Source organism: Sturnus vulgaris, chromosome 9, assembly GCF_052056855.1.
Source record: "Sturnus vulgaris isolate bStuVul1 chromosome 9, bStuVul1.hap1, whole genome shotgun sequence".
In the NCBI taxonomy this organism is placed as follows: Eukaryota; Metazoa; Chordata; class Aves; order Passeriformes; family Sturnidae; genus Sturnus; species Sturnus vulgaris.
The window spans coordinates 28350129-28375611 of NC_142251.1; the positions used below are offsets into that span (position 1 = coordinate 28350129).

Here is a 25483-nt window from a genome sequence, read left to right on the forward strand (position 1 = left end):
TTCTCATCTCAGATGTATTCAACCATTCTCTTTTTTTTAATTTTAATTTTTCAAAGAGGCATGTGCTATTTTTCTTGCTTCTCCCTGTAGAATTGGTTGATACTCATTTTTGATGTGTTGACTAGAAGATCTCGGTAGAAATATTGTCTATTACTTGTTTCTTTAAGCCATCGCTGTGATTGTGAGACATTTCTTGGTGTGGTGATTCAAACAATTCTCAAATACATCCTGTCTGAAAGAAGTCTGCAAACTGAATAATAAACCAGCCATGTGCCAGATGCCCCATTTATACAGATTATCTGAGTATTAAACACACATTATTTAAGTCAGTACCCTTCAGTTTATATTTGCAGATCATCTCCAAGTGCTAACACAGCACAATAGCTGTTGACAAGTCCCTGTACAACTCTTAATGCCAAGAGGTCAAGTGTGCTCACTCAACCTCTTGAAATTTAGCATTTGTGCATGCTGGGTCTCTGAGACTTTAGCACTGGGTTTGAGATGGGTATAAATTAGGTGTAGTAGGTGTTCAAGGGGAGAGTTGAGATTGCAAAGAATTAAAGGATTTTGTTAGGCAGTGGTTTAGGGCTGAGCATGGAGGTGAATGCAGTCTGCAGTTCTGGAAGATGCATTGCTTTCCCAAGGGACACTGAATTGCTTGGGAGCAGGAAGGCTCTAAATGGAGGTAGAGGCTGAAGCAGTGGGGATGAACTGGCTCCCACTGGGCTCTCAGGAATGGAGTAAGTATGCCATGGATATAATGGAGGAGGAGCATCTTTCTTCCATCACACTCCAGAGTGTTGAGGCTGCTGTTGAAAGCATGGACATGAGAAATTCTGCTTAAGTCTTGGTTTCCATTTTAATTAGCTTTTTCTTTATAGTAGTGCCAATGCCTGCTTCCCCATGTAGCTGTGCCAGTCAGCACCACTGCCTCATTTTTTGTGACTTTTCTTTACAAGTCTCAAGTATTGTATATGACAAGGCTCCTCTTGCTCCCTGCAGGCACCCAAATTAATCAAGCCCAGCTGATCTTTGTTATGCTGTGACTCTCAAAGAGCTGTGTGCAGCTGAGGGGAGTTTGGCTTCAGACTGGAGATCTGAAGCTGGAGCAGAGCTGTGGAGGCCTGTAAGACACAGTCTGCTCTCTTGAGCTTTTTCCATACATTGGTTGAGGAGCTGTGAAAACAGATTTTGTTGCTTTGTGTGACTTCCATCCTTCAAGAAGACCTTTTACATATTGAAATACCAGGGCCCTGCAGAGAATGTTTTTCGTAATGTGGCTTTGTTTTAATGCTTAGAAATTATGTTTAGAGCAGTCTTTCCTTTCTGTGCCAGTATATGTGAAGTATGACTTCAGTTGTCTAAGGAGAGAATTCATGTGAATTCACCAGGTGGTTTAAACTAGATGTTTGCCTAAAATGTGAAAAGCACAGGTTGAGTGTCTTCCAGTCATCCCCTGGGAAAGAGAGACCAAAGCAGCCTGCTGCACACTACTCCATGGAGGTTTGCTTCACTCTTAGAGTGCTCTCATTGTGCTTTGCATGGCAGAATTCAAGGGAAGTGGAGCAGAGGAATGACTTGCTCCAATTATGGTAGAGTTTGGAAAGGGGGAAACATAGAGCTGAACTTAAAAACAGGACATAAATCTGTTTTCTTGATCCCTGGAAATGCTCTTCCTCTGGACATAAGGGAAATGTTACCCTTTTTCATAATTCTTCCCCTGGATGTGTGATTGGCTTCTAAAGTAAATGCCCTGGCAGCAAACAGAAGAAAACATTGTCTACAAGGAGAAATAAAAAACCCTTACTTTTTGTTTGGACCAAATCCACTTTGTTTTTCAGTTAAGTGAATACAAACTGAATACAAAATTTTTAGTACAGCTCTCTTAAATATAGGCACAGCTTGTGATTCATGGCCTTCTAATAAGGGTGCTATTTTATGCTGCCTCTGAGTTATTTCTTAGCCTTTGTGAAGTGAGACAAATAGTTCCCCATTTGCCATGAGAACAGCAGGCAGTTTGTACAGCAGAGCCAGCTGAGTGCTGCTGTGGGGGTTAGGGCAGCCTGAAAAGCTCATGGTGGAGCCCTGCTCAGAAGAGCTCCTGGCAGCTTCCCTGGGTGGTGGGCAGCGCTGGCAATTCTGGTTCCTCCCATCAGTGAGGGATCTCTCCCCAAGGATGCAAATCACAGGGAATGTTGCAAAAACTGTTAGTGGGTCCTGTGTTGCTGCTCAAAGAGTGAAAGGAGTAGGTCTGACTCTGTACAGGGAACAAACATTTTGTGATGAAGTGTGTGTTCATCTCCTAGAGCCGCTGGACAGTTTTTAGGTGTACTTAATACATATTGTCTTGAAATGCCATTTTCTTTTCATTCTCTCCCCAGTGCAAGCCATGCTGAAAAAATGAAATCCTATTATGCTTGGAAGTCAGACTTAAGTATCTCTTTGGTTGCTTGCAATTACTATCTGCTTTTAAAAATTGAAGATTGAACAGAGATGCTGGTGGGCTGAAAAGTGGGCAGACCACAAAACACAAATCAGGCCCAAATGGAAGATGGAGTGCAGAAGGGTTGTGCATACAGCTGTGAAAGTGCCACACAGTGCCAAGGCAGTCAATCTCAAAAAGATTTTAGGTGGTGAGGAACATCCTGGCTTATGTTTTCCAGCACAGATTACAGGGGCTGAAAGCAATTTGGCTTTGTGGATTTGTGTTCAGCCAAGCAGATGAGTGTTTGTTATACAGCACTCTGAAATACAGTGTGGGCAGCCCCAGGTAGCAACAGTATGGTTTTACCAGTCACAGATTGTGCCCAGCCTCTCTGCCTTATTAATATGAGCATCCTGGCATGATGTTCTTAATTTCTTGGTGTTCTAAGGCTTAATGTAAGCACAATGAGAAGCAGTAGCCACCTAATTTTAGATAAAAATTCAAGGGCTGTGCAAACTCCAAAGTAAGTCAGACTTGTCTGACTTATTCATTTAAGCTGCAGAAGCCAGAGCAGAGACTAGCACTGACAGTCACATTTAATCCCCAGTGAAGAGCCTGTCTTTACTGGATTCATTGATAGAATCTTTTCTGGGATCTGCTGAAATTCTTCTGATATTTTTCCATTCTTTACAAGTTGGGTTTAATGAGCAATCAGAGAATTGCCAAACAGTTGTATGTTGGGCTTCTTAACAATCAAGGCTTGATATGGTATGCAGCCAAGCTGGATTATATGGGGACTGCTGTTTAAAAAGTGAGGCAGTGCTTTGCTCTCTAATTAACAGAGTGCTGTGGGCTTTTAATGCTCTATTCCTTTTATGAAAGTTTCTTTTAAGAAGGCTTAAAGTAGATGTGCTCTCTTTATGAGTTCACTTGGCCTTTTTGTAATGAACTTATTATGGAGCTTCACACATCTGTTGAAAAATGGAGCTTCTTATAGGCTACTGCAGTGTTTTTTCTGCCTTTAATAGGCCTCGTTTATCCTATAAAGAAACATACATTTTCTTACCTGATCAAGTGGGCAAACAATAAGGGTCAGATGTGGCAAAGATCCTAACAAAAAGCACATGTCCAGCCATCAGGGTGAGGTAAAGTCATATCGGGATTGCTTGAAGTTATTAATGGCAGTAAAATTTATGCTTCCTCCTGTTTTCCCAATTAAATTGAGAAACCTTTTTTTCCTAAGGTGGCTCTGCAGCAGCTGGTTCCAATACTGCTTGTGTGAATATTGCCTGGGGTGTCTCCATTCCTTTATAGTAAAGGGCTGGCTGAAGCACATTAAGTAACAGTTCAACTACAGGGACCAGTCTGTTGGAAAGCAGCAATTATTAAGGGATTTATTTTAATGGTAGTTTTTTTATCATTTGTGGTGAGTATGGCCAAGGCTTAAAAAAAAAAAAAAGAGAAACCCTCAACAACAAACAAAAAGAACCCTGACACAAAAAACCCACAAACCAAAAACATCTCTTAACATTAATTTTCAAAATCCATGATAGAAGTGCAGATAGACCTAAGCATGTCTGAGTGACTTAGGGAGAGCTGAGTGCACAATGTGTCTTAGAACTCAGCACTTCAATTTAGATACCTTGAACGTGGATTAAACAGCAAACTTTAAAGAAGAAAACTTCTCTTTTGAGAAATGTAAAACTGAATGTAGAGACTCATCAGTATCAGGTGAGTGAAAGCTCCTTGCTGTGGTGTGCTGGTCACAAGTGCATGTGTGAATTTACCTTTATTGTGAATTTTATTTTAGTAAAGAGGATCATTTTAGTGGAACATAAGAAACTAACTTCATGTGTGTTGGCTGAAAATAAAAATACTCATGGCAGCAGCAAGGACAGGAGTGGAGAGATGGCAGCAGTGTAAAGATGAGGGAGCTGAGTTGTTGGAAATTCAGTGAACTCACCAATTGGAAAGGATCCCCAAGCCAGTATTTCTAGTGTGGAGCTTACAAGATGTGACTGATTAATTCAATGCTTTTAATGGTTTCTTAGCTTATTGCAAAAGCAAATTAATACTTAGCAGTAAAAAGTAAATCTAATCATCTGCTGAACTGTTGACATCTGAAGGCTTTACAGAGCTTAACTTGGATGCCAGGAGCATGACAGAACACAAACAACTCGTTCTGGTTTTTTGGAAAAATCTCCATAAAGAAGGGTGGGGCACTTCTGCTAATCTTCCTGGTCTGTGGTAACATCATCATAAAGAGGGCCAGGGTGGAAGAGAGGAGCACCTTTTCCAGAGCTGTTGTGAAGGCTGCAGGCAGAGGGGTGGCCTCAAAGGACCATGTGGAACAATTCTGCTGCTGGAATAGTCCTGGAGCTCCTGAGAATTGTGCAAGTTCACATGTAAGGGAGAAGGTTGCACTCTGCTTCCCTTCAAGACATGTGGAGGCATCTTAACTCACAAGTTTGTTCCTTACTTAGGAGTTTCTCAAATGATTGTTGCAGTCCAGGAGACCAACTGTAGATATTCCCCATGTCTGCAGTTGCTGAGGTGAGAAATGCTTTGTCAGCTGATATTATTTTCTTCAAACCCTTTTAAATGGGTGCTTGAATAACATGGAGCTCAATTCTTGCTATCTGGAAGACTCAAAAGCTCAATCAATATTTAATTCCAGATTTGAACCTCAGCTTTGTACTTGAGCATCTTCAAAACAGGTGTAAAACCAGTTTCCATTTCCAAATCATGCCTTTCTCAAGGCAAGGGGTTGCATCCTGCATTGGGTTTGTTCCTCCTTCAAGCAGGAGCATGTTGGAATCCAGCTGCACTATCCATTCAGAGCTGAGATGCTCTGCTGTGGAGCCAGGAGCACAGAAAACCTCCAACTATTTCTTTTCCAACTGAATTCCAAATTAGATTAGAAGAGTGTGTTCAGATCCAAAAAGTCTCAATATTTTCTAGTAATTTTAATTGGAACAGATGATGTACTTTAATAAAATAATAGGGCAGATATGGCAAAAATGATGCATGTCCTGTACATGTCCATTGAATCTACATAATGTGATGGAGACTTCTAGAAGACATTTGCTTAGAGTTTTTTCCACTTACTTTGGAAGTGTTTCCTTAGTTTGAATCAGATTAAGAACCTGTTCTGGTTTCTATTTTCTGGTAATAATCAGAGTTGTTAACTCTTTTCTCTCTCTTGCTTTCTTTCTTGATCATAGCCTAACCCAAAACATAATAATTCTTTTGTGGAGAAAAGAGAAGCAGCTTTACCTTCTTCTTTCAAGCATAATCCTATTGCCTCTTGATTCCTCTCTAATCTGAATTTTTAGATGATTTCTTTCTGCTTTGTGAGGTATATGGGGTATTGCAACTGATGAGCTTCCAGTTTCTGTGTGAAGCCACGTGAGTTCAAGTATGATTGGTTATAGCCCATCCTAAGGACAAAAAATGGGGTGTTTGCCTCAAAAAAGGGGCACACCTAATTATAGCAGTGTGTTAATTACCCAGTGGCTGTGCTGTGTTGCCTTTCTGAGTGGCTGTGCTGTGCTGAGGTGGTTGCTGAATGTTTTTAAGTCTGTCTTGCATGGAAGCCCAGGCAAAGAAATGGAGCCTGAGGTGCCAGACATGCAGCTTTGTTTTTCCTTGTGCTGCAACATTAAATAACTCAAATTAGTCAGTTTTTAGTCCTTTAGTGTTCATCATTAAAGTTCTTTCTTTGTTTCCTAGGAAAGAAGTTGGAACCAGGTTTCAGAAGTAGCATGTACTTAGTTCTTTGGGTGAAGGGGGGGGAAAAAAACCCCATAAAACTAAACCCCAGACCCAATCATGGTGATATTGAGATTTTAAATTAGGCTTATGGTATGGAGCCAGTTCCAAATAACATAAAGGTGGCACAGGAGGGGTTATTAGTATGTAATTACTATCATAATGTTTTATTTACAATGTCTAGTCTCCTTGAGTCTGAGCAGATTTGAAAATTCTTTCAGTTTCTCTTGATAAAATAAACTGATATATCCAATATGATTTATATTTACATATGTAAATCAAACCAATATGTGTCTAAAGCACACATGGACTAACTCAGTCCAACTGTTTCAGAGCTGGTTGTGAGGAATATGGGATAGAGGTAAGTGGAGATACCTTTCTATCCATTTTTTCCTAAAATCTCTGCCAATTATGATACATTTGAAGAAACTCTTGATGAATCTATTTTCTGACAGTAGGGTGAGACAGCACATAGATCTGATAATCAGTTTGTGGCATTCCTAACAATCTAGAATTTCTTACTTGCCTAATTCTGCAGCAGATCACATTAGAGTGTTAGAGTTTGAAACTGAAATAAAGATTCACTCTGGCATTTTAACAGGTGTTTATCTTCATTTGTGTTCTGGTTTTGATTTAGTGTTGTTAATGTTTTGCACATAGGTGGGATAGGGCATATTTCATATGGATTATTCCATTGGAAGTGATGGCTGCTCGATTTACTGACAGTGTTATATTTGAATAATTTAGTCCACAATTTATCTTCTCCTTTTTACTTTAGTATTTGAAAGCTGCTGCAACTGAGACTGGCAATTCAGTTTTACAGCTTTAGGGTTTCTCTTTTTGTCGTGGAGTTAATGGAGGATTTTTTATTTTAAGCTCACAAAGTCAACCAAAATGCAGGACTTGATCTTGTGATCAAGAAATCGTGGTTTTTTTCTGTAGTTTCTGCTACTAATACTGTTTAGATGTTTAACCATAGTAAGCACTAAACATGGAATTCAGGCATTGGTCCCCAGAACTGGCACATGGCTTCTTATTAATGTTCAAAGGCTAAAAATCTGAAGCCATTTTGAACTCAGAACCCATCATGTATTTATTTCCCTCTCTAATTTGCAGAAAACTAGTTGTGAAAACAGCCCCAGGGACCTGATATTTTTCCATCCCATCTGCTCCAGCTGAACTACAGCTGCAAAAAAAAAAAAAATCTAAGTATTGTTTCTATAAACTGTTGAGTGTATTTTATAACACAATAATTCCCACAAAATCAGTAACTGCAGTTAATGACTGGTTTGTTAAGGCATTAACTGCACTCAGCTGGGAATGACCAGTTTCTCAGGAATGGCTGTATAAGAACTAAGGCTAATTCAGTTTACACTTTCAAATAATTATTTGGTTAATTAATGGTAGATTCTTGTGGAAATCCTATCAAAGTGCTCATGACCCCCACATTTAATATCCAATGAGTTCATTATGATTAATGTTTTATTGCTATAAATACCAGAAGAATCCATAATGACTAGGCCATTATTTTCCAGGGCTGCCCTTACTGCTTTAGGCCATTTGGCCATTCCACCTTCAGTCATAAAAAGCTTGATGCTCAAAACTTACCAGCATTTGTAGGCCACAATTTTCTGGCACCCCACCAAAACTTTGGTGATTTTTATGAACACATTTGGCAGAGATCTGTTTTTTGTTTTTCTTTTTTTTTCTTCTTGCCTTTTCTACTTAGGGCAATAATTGATCCTTACTGTACCCAGTAAGTCTTCTTTGCAATGTCTGCTTTTTCTTGTGTGGCCTTCAGCAGTGGTCAAAAATAGCAGAAAAGGTGTCACTTGGGTGCTTTGGAAAGCTGTTTTCCAGCCAGGTGCTGGGCAGGGTTTGAAATTTTTACAGCCAAGTCATTGTGCAATGCTTCACTCAGGGTTAATTACTTAGCATTCAGATGAGTAGTAAATAATTAGGAAAAGGAATCTTGGTACTGACATATTCAGGTAATAGTCAGCAGCTGCAAGTTTATACTTTTGGAAGTGAAGTACCAAAGTAAAAGGATGAGAATTGGCTTGGTAGGATTTTCAGTCTGTCACTTCTTTTGTGTAACCCTCAGCCTGCAGGTGATGCTTTGAGTTTAAAATGCCTTAGCTTTTGTGTCTGTCCTCTTCCCAGTGTTCAACAAACTATTTCTCCCTGGTCTCCAGGCAGCTTTCCAGCAGGCTGTGTGCTCCCCAGGTGAGCAGGAGATGAGCAGTTGTGTTAAATCATGTGCTTAGGAACCACCTTCTCTTGATTTTCCTGCAATGTGTGACTCTTTGGATCAGGAGTTGGTGTTGTTTTGTATGAGAACTGACAAAATCACAAAGTTCTGCTTTTCCTTCATCAAAGTGCATCCATAGGGAAAGTAGAACAGTGGAACTTGCAAACATTTCATTAGAACGAAATTAAACTTTAAATGCATACACCATTAAGTACTTAAAAGATGGGTTAATTGCAGACTGTTTGCTTTCAGCTTTAGTTCTGTACTTTACTTTTATCATCAAGTTAGTAGAATTCATTTATTTTACTAGGTTGAAAAGTACTTCCTTTCAGAGGCTGTGCAATATTTGCCTGTGACTTAAATGCTTTAAACCCTTCTCTGTCCCCCCTATTGACAACAGGACAGGGCAATTCAGGGAAAATTGGTCAGATAACTGCATAGCAAGGAAGAATTTAAATTCAGTTCTTCTCTTTGAAACTATAGCTGTCTTTGCCTTTTGGATATCATGAAATCTACTTCTTGGAATGCACTTTTGGAGAATGATTTAAGTGCCAGTCATTATAAAGCAACTCTTTAGGAGTTCATTCAGATAAAATCGGTTTATTTGGATTCGACATATTCCTCACACTTTAGGTTTAGAGCATCTGGGTATTTTTGATTATTTTTGGTAGCTATGAAACTGAGGTAGTGTTGTCATTTAGCACTGGCCCCCACCGTGGTATTCAGGCATCAGAAGGGTTATTGTGACCAGCTGAACCTTTGAAAAAACGGGGTTAGAAAATGATGCAGTTTCTTCTAAGAAAGAAAACAGAATGCCTTTACTGTTATATCAGCCTATTATGATTGAAAATAAGCCACCAATATTGCCAAATACTAAGAAGCTGCTGAGTTTACTAAATGTAAAACTGTACCTTAGCTAATGCTTTATGTTAGCACAAATGAAACTTGCAAAAATAAAGAGGAAAAAAAGACCTGCGAGGGACAGAGGTTAAACAGTAACATTTAGCATCATTCTTGTTAATGGTCTGGCAGTTCATATGTGCTGAAGGTCTGGTCTAACTTCATTCCAGTTTTCCTTGTTGGTGTTTTGGGGAGCTTTTCTCTCCTTTGTACTGGCTTACCTTTTACTGCACACACAGTTTCCTGCATTGTCCAGCTAAGTGTAATTGTAAGTTGAGTCTTGTGTTTAAGTCCTAACTACAGGCATGAAGTGTTAAGAGCAGCGTAAACAGATTTTTTTTTCCTTAGACCCGTGAAATTTAGAGGAATAATTTCTTCTGTAACCTTCTAAATGTGTATAGAAAAAATCTTTACCTGTATGTGTGGGAATTTTTTTCCATTAAATTATTGTTTTCCCAGGGTTTCTGCAGGTGAGCAGGTAGGTAGGATGACCAGTCACAGGAGAAGCACTGAAGATAACACACACTTCATTTTGTTTGCTGGTTTTATTTTCATAATGGTCAGAGTAGTTTTCACATTTGGGCATTATCCTTCCCCCAGCTGTTAAATGCATGGAAGATTGTGACACCAGTTGTTTTTTTTCAAGCAGGTAAGACCCCAGAAGGATTTGAAAGGTCAGCTATGATTCTAGGTTTATTGTGGCTTTTCTCACTCTTATGGCAGCTGCCAGAGGGGTTTAATGGTGTCTTTGGATAATTCAGTTTTGAAAAAGGCTCATTCTCAGGATAAATGCATCATATCCTTGCTGCTCGAAGGAAATTCCAGCTCCCAGTGATGTATGCAGAAGGAAAATTTCACGGTGTTGTTGCTGTTTGAGGTGTTTGTGCTTTACCAAATTATTACACAGATGTTTTGTGACTTAGCTTCAACAGAAGTGGGAGGTAGGGTATTGCTGATGAGTTGTGTAAGAACTGTGAATGAATTTGGAGCTGATGACCTTACTGCATCCTGATTTAACTATATACACATTCAGATGCAGGGTTTATCCCATATATAGCCAGGGTCCTGCTTGTGCAGGGCTAGAGGAGAACTTGAGAATGCTCAGTCTGGGTTTCAGCAGTGAGTCAGAAGCAGATTCATCTGTGTTGTTCTTAAACGTTTGTATGTTTGTGTAAGATGATTTTATAGAACCTTTCAGTTAAATACATCACACCCCACTCACATTAACTGCTCCAGTTTTTCTTGAGAGTCTTTCTCTTCAGTAAATATCACTATGAAAATACACTAATGTAGTTTTTGACATGTATGAAACACAAAAGGTACCGATGGGATAATATTTATTTAGGAGAGTAAAACAATCAGTTTTTGTGATTTGCTTGAAAGGCAGTGGATTCCTTCTACAACACCTCTGAATGGTAGTTCTTACTTTTCTCTCTGGCATTGGTACATTCTTATTTCACTTCAAGTCAAGCTGGTTATTTCAATAGGAATATCCACAGCTAAATCTTAATTCTCTCGCTGGAAAGTGATTAAGCCTTTCTCTGGATGGCCAGTCATTATGAAGCATTCCTTTCACAAAATATATTCCTTGCAAAGTGAGATTAAGGAAGTGTTTTGAGGTGCTGGGAAGAGGAAGGAATATTTACCATTGCCCTGGTTCCCTCTTTGCACTAATATGAGGTTCATTTAGCTAGGCCAGGCCAAGACCCTTTCATTAATGTGCCATTTCTGATTTAAATTTTCCCTCTATTAGCTAGGATTGTTCTGCTTTTCATTTTCCTCTTTTGACAACAGCAAAAAATTCTCCTAATACTATTTTTTTTCTCCTTCTAGGAAACGAAAACAACAAAAAAGTAGCAATTTGCATTCTGTATCACATCAGCATGGACGATTGCTTTAAATCGATGTTTGCATACACAGACTGTATCCCTCAGGTATGTGATGAGCTGATAAATCCCTCTTCCCTCATCCCCTCGGTCGCTGGCTCATGGCAGAGCTCGCACTGACACCCGCAGGTGACAAGGGGAACAGCCGCGGTGCTGCTTGCCAGTGAGGCACCTCCTCCTTCAGGCAGGGACTCTTCTTTGGGGTTTTCACCATCCCCAGCAAAAGCAGAGGTGACCGATCTCTGTCACTGCTGCTGACACCAGTGAACTGCTGAAATTACAGGTGACCCTCTGGGTTCCTACAGAGAGAGATTAAAGCTTGTGCAGAGCAGCTCCTTAGGGAATGTAGTGGAAAGTATTTCCTTTACAGTTTTAGAAGGCATTCTTGCCTGATCCCATTGGGTATCAAAATGTCAGTGTCTCCAGTATTGCAGGATATGAACTGGAAAGCAGCCAAGGAGGGTTATGTTCCTCCATGTCAATTCCTTTTCCAACTGCAGGCATGTACAGCAAAGGAGACTTGATGACTCTGGAAGGCTCTTCACTGGTCTTTCAGGCTGCATTTGGTTACTTAACTCATTGACTCAAGCAGACACAGTATCATGGGATTTGGGGTTTTGTGGATCTCTTTGATTTTTTGTGTATGTGTTTTGTTGTTTCTTGTTGGTTTGAGATTTTTTGTTTTTCTCAAGCACCAAGTCCTCTCATACTGTCCTTTTTCTCAGCCCTGGTGAGGCTGGAGTTGAGAAAGCCTGTGTTGCCTAAGTATAAAAACTCTCTGGTAGCTTTTTCAGAATTGCACCATGGTATCTTCTTTCCTCCCAAATGGGTTTTTAGCATCAAATACTTCCAGAATGGAAAGCTGTCATGGAAAGTTACCAGAATATTTCTGGTCATTATCTTACGGCAAAATCGGTGAAGTTTTTCCATGTGCAAGATAATTTTGGATAATAGAGAGGGAAAACTGGTAGGAACAACTAATATATGTTACAAAGTGATCTTGTAAACATCCTGCTGTCTTTTCTGCCACAAGAAGCAATTACTTTTTAAAGCATTTGTGAGATACAAGGGACTTGCTTTGCTTTAGCAGTTACCAGCCAAACTCAAATTCCTGCACCAGTGTCTCAGGACTTGATTGTGCTGTGCTTTCAGGGAATCTTGGTATGACTCCTGGACCCCCAGTGCTTACAGAGCTGTGTCCAAAGACTGCTGGAGCAGCAAACAATTCTGCTGCCTTCACTGGGCTTTAGTGAAGTAAATAACAACGTTGGAAAATATAACTATGGCTATTGATGCTTCACAGGTCACATCTGCACACTGTTCAAGAAGGAGCTGAGCAACTAGAGCTTAAATTTTACTAATGAATGTTCAAAATGAGGGTGGTTATCAAGGAAGACAGGTAGCAGAAAGCATTAGGAAGTGGATAAGGCATCAGGAAAAGAAAGGACTCACTGCTTCTAATTCTACCCAGGAAACCCAAAATCTCTTTTCAGTAGTGTTATACGCCCTTGCCTGGGTTTGTCTCTTTGAGGAAAGGTGTTCATCTGACTGGCAAATAATAATTAATGTTCAGCAGTTGTAGAAAGTGCTTGGAAGCAGCAGCCCCGTGGTGATTGTGGCTGTGTGAAGCGTGTGCTGTCCCGGGTAAACATCCTTGTGGATTGCAGGAGTTAGTGGGTGCTACTCTAGTAACAGTTAAAAGTGAGTATTAACAGTTCATTCTTGTTTAGACCTCAGCAATGCGTGTTTTGTTTAAATAGGTGCAAATGCCATCCAGATGCTTATAAAAGCCTTTATTGGTAATAACCTGGCCAATCAAAGGGCATGGTTAGGCAGTGATGTCATGGTGATATTTAATATTTTACCGCAGAGCGGTGTGCAAGGTTCTCCAAAGCTGCCCACATGTTTTCCACCACGCTTGTCCTGTTTGGCCCCTCTTTGATCTCTAAGCTTCTTTTCAGCTTAATGCTGGTAAACGTCCTCTCTTGACAGCCCCCTTTGCTCCTGTCCGCCATTATCTGCTGAAGTTCAGAAACCAGAGCATCACTTCAAACAGCAGAGTTGGGGAGTAGCCGCTCAGGAGAGATTCCTGAGGCATGCAGTTCTGGCATAATCATTCAAAGATGTTGGAGCTGGGCTCGGGGAGGGGGTTGGACAGAGGTGTATGTGAACACAGAGCTGTGGGGGTTGGCCTCTGGTCACTGGTAAATAAGTGAAGGCAGGTGCCAGAGAGTCTAGACACAGTGATTTCAGTGCTGGTCTGTGGTATCTGATACTCAATATGGGACTTGTCTGATTGAACACTACTGCCTCTTCATTGCACATGCTGCAGTCTTTTTACTGCCTTCCTGTTAAATCAGTAAAAGATGACAATGGACATAGTAAAAGCAGAACAAATTTAATTTTAATATTTCCTATTTGGCAGCAATTACTCTTCCTTTTGAAGTGGCACAAGAAGCAATCAAATTAAATGAAGACATAATGGGAAACATGGAACTCATATGAAACTATTATTTTAAAATTTGAACGGCTTTAATTGAAACTGGATATATTTTTTCTTTTTATAGAGAAGTAGTTCAGTAATTAACAGTGTAATCCCATCTTGTTAAACATTTAATTTCCACGGATTTTGTATTGTGTAAGTAATGGGAATGTTTCCCTTCAAATTATTTGAAGGGTTTTAAAAATCTCTTTTTAAAGGTTTTGTAACAGAAGAGTTGCAGGGGGTGATTTTTGAATGCTCGCGTTCTACTTGTTAAATGGCAATTTTCTTCTCTGTTAATTCCCTCTTACGTGACTGTCAGGCTTAAGGCTTTAATAAACCAGGGATTTTATAAGTTCTTAAAACAACCTAGAGAAATCTGATTCTACCTTTTTAAGAAAAGGAGGAAGAAATCAATGATAGCTTTTAAACAAGTACATGAAAGTCTCAGGAAAGACATAAATAGCTGTGTTGTAATGTGGTTTTTATTTTGAGGGGTTTTTGGGTCCCTCTGGAATGACAGCCTGATACCTGATAATAGGTAAACATACAGAATAATGGCTGGAGTAAAATATTTTGGAGGGAATTCTTGCAATCCTATTGTTTCTTTTTATTTTCTCTTCTTTAAATGGATCTTCACCTACTTTCTCTAGCTTTTAATGCATTACAAACTTGTCTTTCCACCAGGGGGCAAGCACACAAATATTTAATTATTAGTTAATCGTTAAATTTAATGGTCATTTGTTGCTTTCTTGTCCTCCACCCCTTTTTGAGCTACAGTTTTTGTACCTTATGACCTGCTTATCTTTAGGCTTAGTTGTTTCCTCTTCCAGTAATCTCAGTCTTGTCATCACACTGGTTTGCATTATAATCTAAACATGTCTTATGAACTGAGTGGGTTTTAGAAGCAAACAGGGTGATGTCCCCCACCCTGAAGTTGTGCAGGGCTTGTCTGCCAGGATTGGAACCAGAGAGAAAAGAAATGGATTTATTTTAATCAAGTTCATATATTCCAAATGCCATTTCAAAACCTGTTCCTGTTGAACCAAATGAGCCAGGATAGCCAGCCTGTGATGTAATGGACAATACAGGTGTGTCAAATGATGGCAATCCATAGCTTAGGAGCCTTGGGAATCACCTGGGAGTTCACTGACATTTGCTGTTTGTACAGGATTATAGGTGATTGTCTACCTACATGAATGTTCCCAGAAGAATGGAATTACTGCTGAGGAGTCTGTGGGATGTGGCAGTGTTCAGCTCTAGCTGGAAGCTGCAAAAATAAAGAACAGTGCTGCAGAGACAGCTAAATTATCATTGGAGTAACAGCAAAATAATAGTAGAATTATTTTGCATTATCTATCTCTATAGAGTCATAATTCTATTAAGCTAATAGGCATTAATCTGACTTTCTGTGGAATTAAGTTGTGGGTTTTTTTTTCCTGTATTAATTTCATTTAAGCTTTCAAAACAAATTTATCCATTCACAAATACTAAAAAGCAGTAAAACGAAAATTTCAGTGGTACCAATAAAATGTAACTAAGCCAAGTTAATTTAAGGTGATGAGTGATTGCCATTTTTGGCACTTTATAAGGATTGTTATCCCTAAATAATGGAACTATACATGTCATACCCCTGACCTTTGTAACTTTCACTGTTCCTGTAGAAATGCTGAATACTAATTTTTTAAAAAGGTACTGTAGTAGATGAAACCTTGCTTTTCTAATGCTTTGGAAAGATGAATGATCCACGTGTGCTTGTGTTTCTTGGCAGTTAATGAAGATGCTTTTTGAATGTCCTGATGAACGAGTTGACCTGGAACTTATTTCTTTCTGTATTAACCTTGCTGCCAACAAAAGAAATGTGCAGCTTATCTGTGAAGGTAACTGGGCTGAGCTTTTGGTGGGGGTTTGGACATGACAACACTTGGTATATTTTCTTCTATTATACTTACAGATGTAAATTATGTATAATTGAGTTATTTATAAATGTGTTTTGAAAAAATAATTTGGGGAATGATTGCAAGCAAATGGCCACATCCTCCTCACATTTGCTCTTGGTGGCTGCAGTGACACTTGAGGGAGATGCCCACAGCTCTTGCACATGCACACAGTTGTGCAAAACAGGCTGGTGACATTGCTATGGGAAACTGTGGCTGTATGGAGACATCAGCATTTTATTCTGCCTAAGATCCATCTTTGGCTGACTGCTGTTTCACCTGCCAGTATCAAATGAATAGCAGTGATGTCTTTCAGTTGCATCTTTCCATTAATTTTTTTATTATAATTGAGCTTCTTTTGGGTTCAAATATTTTAATTCATGATCTAGATGGTTCTCATTTCTTGCAGTAGCTCTGGATTGCTTTTAAAATTTCATTATTTTCATACTAGCAGTTTTAAATGAAACAATATTACTCAGTAATTGAGTAATATAAACTCAATAATGCTCCAACTTTCACTTGTGCTCAACGTTTTCCCTAGGAACTGCTGCAGTCAATTACTGCCCTTCAAAGGGAACAATTGCAATCAAGAGATTCTGTGGTCTGAAATTCTACTTTAAAATTCTGTGCATAGTTCTGTAGAGGGGGGAGTAGGGAAATCCAGGTTTGTATGGAAGGTGAAACTCAAACTAGTAACACCCTTTAGGTAGGCAGGGTGATCCTTTGGAAGCATAATGGTAACACTGGGATTTGCTCTGTGCTGTTAAGTACTTCAGATCTGTTCCCATGCATTCATCTTTGGTAAATAAACTTTTAAAACCATAACAATGTATTTATTCCATGGAATGAGGAGAGAAGTCTCTGTGCCTGGACTAAATGCTGTGCACTTTTTCATTCTAAACTTGAAAAGCTTCAGACATTTTTTTGAGTGCTTGCTGATTTTTGATCAGCTAGTGCTTTCCTCATTTTATTTTTTTTTTATTTGGAGGATTTTCTAAGTGTTTGTTTCTTTTCAGGAAATGGTTTGAAAATGCTCATGAAGCGGGCTTTGAAGTTTAAGGACCCGTTGTTAATGAAGATGATCAGAAATATTTCACAACATGATGGGCCAACTAAAAGCCAGTTTATTGTAAGTATTAGGTCTTACCTAATGTGATCTCTGTTTTTTATCCTTGTGGAAAAGACTGGCTCTGGAGAGCTGCCATGGTTTGTTTTGCAGGGTGTCCAACTTAAGTTTCCTTGTCTGTCCTGGAGTGATTTATGTGTTGTTTTATAAGGCTATCTCAGCTGGTTGATCAGAGTTTGGATCCCCCTCTATGGGGAAAACAGATCTTAAGCCTTATCCAGTAAGTTTCAAAACAAACACACAAACCCAAGCAAACAAACAAAAAAGCCCCAGCTGCTGGGGTGAACATCATATCAATTAAGTTATCCTAAATTTCTGCTTTTGGACCTAGAGGGAAAAATCTGGTGCTTTTTTTTCCCCCCCACTGTGCCAAGTGTCTTGTATTTGTGGGTATTTTAATGTTTAGTATTTAAATATTGATCCTGTCAAGCCACCCTTTCAAAAGAAAGGAGGAAAACACAACATTCTAATCACGGAGATTTTAAACATACTCTTAAAATGTGGATCAAATATCGAATTGTCTTAAAGCAATATGAAAAGCATAAGTAGAAGCCATTTTTCCCCGTTTGTGTCTTCAGAAAATCTTGTAGTTATTAATTAAAATCTTTAGGTAAAGAACTCCATTACTGCCACTAATGCAGGATGGTATTCTCTATCTTCTTTTCCTTTTTTTCTAAGAGCATTTTAAATTCTGTGTTGTGGTAACTACTTTGGAACGTTGGAACAAATGATCCACATCCCTTGAAAGTGAAAGGATGGAGAGGAAGAGTGCTCAAATGTTTTCTTGGATTATTCATCCACTGGACTTGAAACTGCTTTATTAGTTCTTATTTCAAGAGCAAAGTCTCTTCAGTTTTATTTTGAGAGCTAGCTTTAGTTTGGCTGAGATGTGAGCTCTTCAGAAACTCAGATCATTCATTTGTAATGGTTATTGCTGTACCTTCTTCAGGAATATGTTGGTGATTTAGCAGCTCAAGTATCAAATGATGAAGAGGAAGAATTTGTGATTGAATGCCTGGGAACACTTGCAAATTTGACCTTACCAGAGCTGGACTGGGAGCTTGTGCTGAAGGAATACAAACTGGTTCCATATCTCAAGGATAAGCTAAAACCAGGTCTGTACAAAGTTGGGTTGGGCTTCCAAAGCAGAGTTGCTTGGAGAATATTTAGAGTGCTCGGAGTAGAGTCTGTGGTTGTTTAGGAAAACATAACACTGAAGAATAGAATCATGTCTGCAGATAAATACACAACTGCTGGTAGATGAAGAATTCCTGGGAGAGGTAATTCTTCCTTCTTCTGCTTTAGCAGGTTCTGCTGAGGATGACCTCGTTTTGGAAGTGGTGATCATGATTGGGACCGTTTCCATGGATGACTCCTGTGCTGCTCTGCTGGCTAAATCTGGAATCATCCCTGCTCTCATTGAGCTTCTGAACGGTAAATTGGCCATGTTTGACTTAACTCATGCACAGCAGGAGCTGTAATTGACATTGCTGTTCCTTTGCAGGGCAGGGGTTGGTGTTGGTATGAGGAAGGAGGAGCAGTTACTCTGTTAGTGATAATTCTGGTAGTTTTGGGGATTCCCACACCTTCACAACTCCTTAACCATCAAAAGCTTCTATTTGTGAGATTTGAAATAATGGTGGATTTTTTTTTTCCTCCTTGCAGCTCAGCAGGAAGATGATGAGTTTGTCTGTCAGATCATCTATGTATTTTATCAGATGGTGTTCCACCAAGCCACCAGAGATGTCATCATCAAGGAAACACGTATCTTTTTGGAGATGAAACATCTAGAATTGCAGCACTTAATTTGCCATTGCTGACGTTTCACTACTGTTTCTCTTGCAGTAACCTCATGATCTCAAAGGTTTCTTTGTAAATGTTTATTTCAGCTGAAGAAAAAGCCCAAGCAGCCTAAGCATGTAAAGGGACTGTAAGATTAATAGCAAAGATTAAAACTTAGTTTGCTTTGAAGCAGGGAGGTGAGTAGGAGGGAGTTTGCTGGACCAGCTGACTCATTAGTTGTTATCCAATCTGATTTACTGTCTGAATTGGTTTTGCAAATCATAATGAAATTCACAGTTCATAGAAGAACATATGTAGAGCATGGAGAAACTTTTTGCATTGCAGCATTATACAAATATGCTGCATGGTCTGAAATTTTGTGGTACTTAACTGAATGTTACATTTTATTGAAGCATTCAGAATGGGTGGAATGAGCCCTGGGAGGGATAGCAAGTCAGTGATTACATTGCTAACAATACAAAGAATACTTCTTCGTGTTCTTTTTGCCTTTAATCTCTGTGGAATATCTGAGGAGCTTGTTCTTTGTGTCCTGTTTGGACTGCTAGGTTGCTAGCTTTAAAAAATTAAAAATAAGAAGTTACATCTCTTGCTAATTCTGGAATGATAAAGCACCAACATGTGGAAAATGCTTTCTTGCTACATGAGATGAAAAATTCCTGCTTCTACTTCTTAGTGAAATTTGCAGTTTGAAGAACTCAGGGTTTTGAGGGGGGAAAACAAAAGTTTTTTTTCCTTAAGAGCAGCTTTGCAGAAGCCCCAGCGTACCTTATAGACCTGATGCACGATAAAAACGCTGAGATCCGCAAGGTTTGTGACAACACTCTGGATATCATAGCGGTAGGTCTGACTTCCTGCATCCTTCCAGAGCCCCTTTACTCAAGGGAATTCGAAAATAACTACATATATTGCAAATTGAAAGTTTTTTTTCTTATGCAACTTTCTAATCATAAGGATAAAAGATGAATTCTCAGGGCACAATGGCAGTCATTAGGCTGCACATCAAAAAAGCGTGTATGTACTTGGAAAATTCATACAAGTTAACGTTACACTTTTGAAAAGTGCTTTTAGACTTTAATAAATTAACCACATTACATAAGTGTGCCAAGCTTTCATTATTTCTTAGTTTTCCAAACAAATGGCTCTTGTTACCCAGCAGCTTTATTCAGCTTTTCTGCATTGCCTGATGCCAGTACTTGTTTCCAAAAGAAAATGTGGCAGCGATCCTGATGCTGGCTGTTCCCTGCTGGGAGAACAGTCACTCTAATATTGTCTTCACCTTTTGGATAGGTTTCCTATGTAACTTAGTTTGTCCAGCTGTCCATGGATCACAGTAAACTTTTGGGACAGTTGTATTACACTGCTAAATTAGAAAAAAGAAAGATTATTAAACTATAAAGTGCTGTTGAGGATTGCAGTGACTGTACATCCTTTTGGGTATAGAGTAGCTGTCATGTAATCTTACAGCCAAAGACAATTTAACTGAGTCAAGAGCAGCAGTACCTTTGTCTACCCTATTGCTTTTTCAGTCATCTACAATTGTTCCCTTTGCAGTTAAATTATGTGTATTGCAGCCTGTTCTCTGAGAAGTTTAATACAGCATAAGGCCTAACTTACACTGCAAAGTACTATCTATACTCTAGCTTACCTTCTTGTGTCATACTCATTAATTTCTTCTAATTTAATAGTCTCCTTAAACCAGTAAAATGACATAACATTTCCTGAACTGGAATTCTTTTTATGTTGCTCTGTCTTTTCTTCAGGAAGGTATGGAATGAAAATTTGCTCCACTGGCAGAGTTGCTGCTGATATTCATTAAGGACTAGATTTAAACTCAAATGAATTTGCACTTAGTATTTATTTATGATGGGCATCATGTTCAGCTTAACACAATCAGCAATTTCTAGGGACATCTCCAATGGAAACATTGGAAGGATTTTTTTTATCTTCTGGCTGAGGCTGGACAATCTGAGTGCATCCAACACTTGGGGCCAGTGCAATTTCCAAGTGACTCACATTTTGATTTGTTCATATGGGGAAACTTTACAGTGAGGTGTGTGGTAATATCTGATTAGTGAAAAATTGCTAGTAATATTATTAAGCAAAATTTATAGAACCTAGAAGAATAAACATACAAAAATACAGCTTCATATTCAATATTACCATCTAAGTAAAATGTATTTGGCTTTTCATATTCAATATTATCATCTGAGTAAAATGTACTTGGCTTTTTTTCGCCTTCTAAAGAACACGAAATCTTTATGCTCACCATGAGTCAGTGAGGAGTGCTAAGATAATGGATGGGAAAGGCTTCTCAACTTGCAAAAAGCACTGGACAGGACTTTGAGGGCCTTGAGGAAGAATAAAGGGAAGAAATTATGGGGTACTGTGGTTATTGGGGGTGGAGGAGGAGACACCAAGCACATACTGAGAGCAGCTTGCATGGTGGTAAATGATATTTTTCTTTGCTTGTGGAGCAATGCCACACTTAGAATGGTGTTAGCTGGTGTTAGGAGAGTTCCTTTTCCAAGAAGGTCTTTCTGGCTTTATTATCTGGGTGTTGGGGTTCCAGGTTGCATAAACACCATGGCCCTGAGGGGAACAGGAAGCATAATGTGCTCTCTTTTCTGGAAGACAAAGAGAACCATTAATTAATTGATTGCTTTCTCAGTCATGTTAGAATCTGGTTGCACTTGTGTCTCTCACTACAAAAAAATGGCAAGCAAAAAAGGCAACATATTTTAAGTAGTGGTGGTTAGGAAATGCAAGAAAATAAGTTATCAGAAGTTCAGATCTTGATAGGTGTGAAAGGAATATTAAAGCAGGCTGTAAACACAGAGGTGTTTGGTTGTGGGGCACTTTTACACCAGCAGTGCCTGCTGAGGTGTCTGAACAGTCTCCAAGTGGTGGAACTTCTTATCTGTGCTAAATCCACAGCAAGCAAACCTTCACTCTTCAGTCTTCTTGTTGCACACATGCTGACAGGAGTGGGTCCTCTGATGGAAATCAGAAAATAAATGTTGGGGAGTAGATTTGAAAATAATTTCTACTCAGGGAGACAAATGCTTCTTTCACTCATCAATGAGCTGTATATACTGTGATTGAAATAGCACTGGAGAAAATCACATGGCTTATAAGCCTTAGGGGAGAAATGCTTTCTGTAGTAAAGTAATTGTCACAGAAATTATGGAAATGTTACACTAGTGATGATTTGTTTAATATAGCTTGGCTGGACTCTGCCACTGATGAACTGAAACAGATGTGCTGCTTTAGCACAGTATATACTGGGCAGTCTCAGCTTTGCACTGGGAGAAGCAAGATATCCCTTTTGTTAGAAAAAGTCTGAGTTGATGATTTAGGAATGCTTTGGACTCAGGCATGTGCTGAGCTTTGGCAGCAAGCAGCCAGTTCTGTGTGCTGGTACCCCTAAAGTGGGGCAGCTCTCAGGGCTTAGCTGAAAGCCTGGAATCAGCAGCTGGTCTAGGAGTCTCGAGCAAATTAATTTCCCTTTTCCCCTGCTTCAGAAGCCTGGACAACAGCAGCTCCAAGCTTGTGAAAAGAGATGTCAGCTTACTTGAGATGGTTTTATTCTGTTCACCTTAGGCAACATTATCAAGAGCCAAGTGGGCTACTAATCTCTCAGGTTTCTTATTCTTTATCTGCTCCTAGCCCATTTATATTGCAGTCAAACTATTTTCTTAATTTATTCAAAGGATATTTAATTAACCATCATCAGATCCTAAGAGTCTGTAGTCTGACCCTCCCCCTGGAAACCCTGGAAATATCAGGAAACCCTGATTTTCTTCTTCAGTGCCTTTGCAGCTTCAAATCCAGACCTGCTGTACCATCTCTTATGATCAAGAGTGGATCACAGTACTTCCTGCAGAGTTAAACATCTTTTAGATAGTTACAGCATTGTCCATGGGATTTAGGAAGGGCCTCATGCCTAAGGTGTTTTTCCAGCTCTTGTTCTTTGCCCTGGGTATTTGTAATGAATGGCAAATAATGTTTGCCTTTCATGGAATTCATTGTTAATGAACAGCTTGCATCTTTCTGTGTTAGCTAAGCTCCCTGATAGTAATCCTCCATGTTGGGAATGCTGGAATTTCACCTAACAAGCAGGAATGTGCTGTGAACCCTGTGTGCTCTGGGATTTGGGGCCAGCTGTATGAGATGTTGGCCAGCTCTCTTAGAGTCAAGGAAGAGCAGACCACAGGGATTTGGTGTGGACTTTATTTGAATAGGCAGCATGCTCTGAAAATAGATAACCTTTGACTCCAGCTTGGTGTCCTCTTCCCATGAAGAGTGCTGTAGTCACTCCAAGAAAAAAGGTTCTTCCTTCACTTGACAGGACCCCCTTTCTGTGTGTACTTTTCTTGTTGCCCTGTCACCCTGTAGCAAACATGAAAACAGAGGGGTGGGCAGTGAGGGGCTGGGGCTGAGCTGCTGAGGTTTCCTCTGTTCAATGCTCCATTTGCCAGCAGTCTGCTTTGGTGCTGGTTGCAGCAGAGTAACCACAGGCAGCTTTAGATAGGGCAAGAGTGTCCTGATTATTTTTGTCTTCACATAAAACCTGCCTTGGACAGATTCCCTTTCAGCACTGGTGCCTGCTCTCTGGGTTTGTAGAGCTAGGAAGGTGAGCCAAACCACTGATCTGTTGCTTACATTTCTCCAAAAGGGAGGGAAAAAAGTTTCTCTACTCTGCTACTGCCAATATAGGAATTTTGAGGGTGCCCTACATTTTTTGGAGCCACCTAAATTTAGAAGGCATCAATGGTTACTCCTTGTCCTTGCTTTGCCATTAGCTTCCTGTCAGAATACACTGATAGTCATGAAGCTGATTGTGAAGTAGTGACTCCAGGTTGCACAGGTGTAAGTGGTGGAAGGATTTTTTTTCCTGGCCTGTGAAGGAATTGCCCTGCAGTGGTACTTACCCCAAGGTAGGTGTGGTAGACACCTGCTGAAGGTGATCCCTAACATCTGTTTTCTCTCCTTGGTTTATAGAAGCACAGAGTTCAAATCACATGCCTGACTTGAGGATAGCTAGACAAGATAAATCTTTTCTTTCTTAATAAACAGTTAATTTAATCTTTCATGTAAACAGTAGGTTTTTAATGAAGAATGTAACAAATCACTAAGTAGAGCCTTGAACATAATGAGCATTGTACTTATTGTATAGCAGTTTCAGTTCAGTATGAAGAATCACATCAAATGAACCCTATTACAGACCCAATTAAAGGGCAACCACATTAAAGTGAAAAGGAAAATCTGTTTTTCATCAGCTGTGAGAGAACACAAAGCAGATCTGTGTAGCTCTGTGTTATCCTATAGTGTGTTAATCAGATACAAGGTGTGACGGAAGCCAGTGACAAAGGGGACCCTGATAGGGAACAGACACGCTCTGATAATGGGCCAGTTAACGCTTCATAATATTTCAATGGTTCAGTAGTAAACAAAGCTGGAAGCAGAACTTCAAAAAGGATGGCACATTCCTCCCAGAGTCGAGCCATACATCTTCTATGACACTTGAGGATTTATGGAAACCGAATGTTAAAAACAGTGATGTCAGGGAGCTCCAAAGAGAATAAAATCAGCTTTCAGAATTCCTCCTTTCAAGTTTCTGACCATGACTGCAGTGTTTGAAGGGGGTGGTGTTGGAAAATAGGCACATTCTGTTCACCTTCTCATTCTCCCTTGCAGTGCTTTTCCAGTAGCCTAACATTTAAATGGACTGGAGGGATCAAACTTATAGCTGTATCTCCATAATTTTTAGTCTTCTGGTTTCATGCTTGCAGAAATTCTCTTGTGTTTAAAAACCAAAACCCCATCAAAACAAAGCCAAAAAAAAAAACCAACTACAAAGTCATAATAAAAAAGGTTTTAATAGTTAAAAATATAATTACTGGAAGACTTGCAGTGTTTTAGGGAATTGTTTTGCTCTAAGTGTCTTTAATTTGTTTCTTTGTGCCTTTTGGCTGTAGTCCTGCATTTACAGCTTTTCTTCCATTCTGATGTTATTCCATTAATCATTTACCCAGTGGCGGTTCTGCATATTTCCATGGAAAGTCTACAGACATATTCCTGATCTAGCACTACTTAAATGAACTTTTTTTGTGCTGAGATTATGTAAATCATTCTAGATTATTGCAAATCTTCCATTTCTGTGATTGCTGCCAGAATGAGACTCCTGACAGAACTGATCATTGATGTAGTTCTGGTGCAGTCACTACTTTGTAACCTTTGCTTTTTTCACTGGGAATTTCACTTTGTACCTTGTTTTTTTCACTGGGAATGAACAACAAAAACCAAGTCGCCAAAGTACTTGAATTGATAAATTGTGCTTTTCAAGTAATGTGCTGTTCAATTGCTAATGCCATTTTCCAAAATTTATATGAATGATTGAGGAAAAATACTTGTGAGTCTTAAACTTCTTAGAATAAGATGGGAAATGTAGAATATACTGGAATATTCTGCCCTGCTGTTATCATCTGAAGGAAAAATCAGTTAGAATCTGAGAAATGTTAACTGATTTTTGCAGGAGGATATAAGAAGTTGATGTCTATTTCTGACAGACATTCAGCATGTTCAGACAGTGGTGAGAATGGAACTCTGATGTCAGGAAGTGGGATGCATTTAGGGTTGGAATTTTGGGAATATTCAAAGTGCATTGATGGTAAATGTGAATGAGGTGATTTAGCTGATGGCCTTTTGGCATTTGAGAACTTTGGAAAGAAAATGGGATAATGTAAAATAGATTCAGCTTTCACAGAGGTTAATCTCATTTGCTGATTGTTACATTTGTTTATTTTCCTCCCCTTCTCTGCAATCATGACTTCTGGGAATAGTGTTCTTGAGACTGCAGTATGATTTCTGGCAGTTACAAGATGTTTCTCTAAAGCTTGTAA

At 39.3% G+C, this 25483-nt stretch overlaps 1 protein-coding gene across 3 annotated transcripts in view; it reads left to right on the top strand.

Annotated features, from left to right (window-relative positions):
• Positions 1 to 25483, top strand: part of KIFAP3 (kinesin associated protein 3) — a 66477-nt gene that overhangs the window by 15437 nt on the left and 25557 nt on the right. For 2 of the 3 annotated variants that reach the window (XM_014874775.2, XM_088170292.1), the window contains exons 11-17: positions 11181 to 11281; positions 15487 to 15595; positions 16669 to 16781; positions 17728 to 17893; positions 18084 to 18212; positions 18444 to 18542; positions 19333 to 19418. In XM_014874775.2, the coding sequence (XP_014730261.2) occupies positions 11181 to 11281; positions 15487 to 15595; positions 16669 to 16781; positions 17728 to 17893; positions 18084 to 18212; positions 18444 to 18542; positions 19333 to 19418 (803 nt within the window). The remainder of the gene's footprint in view (positions 1 to 11180; positions 11282 to 15486; positions 15596 to 16668; positions 16782 to 17727; positions 17894 to 18083; positions 18213 to 18443; positions 18543 to 19332; positions 19419 to 25483) is intronic. The other variant, XM_014874776.2, reaches the window with a different exon arrangement.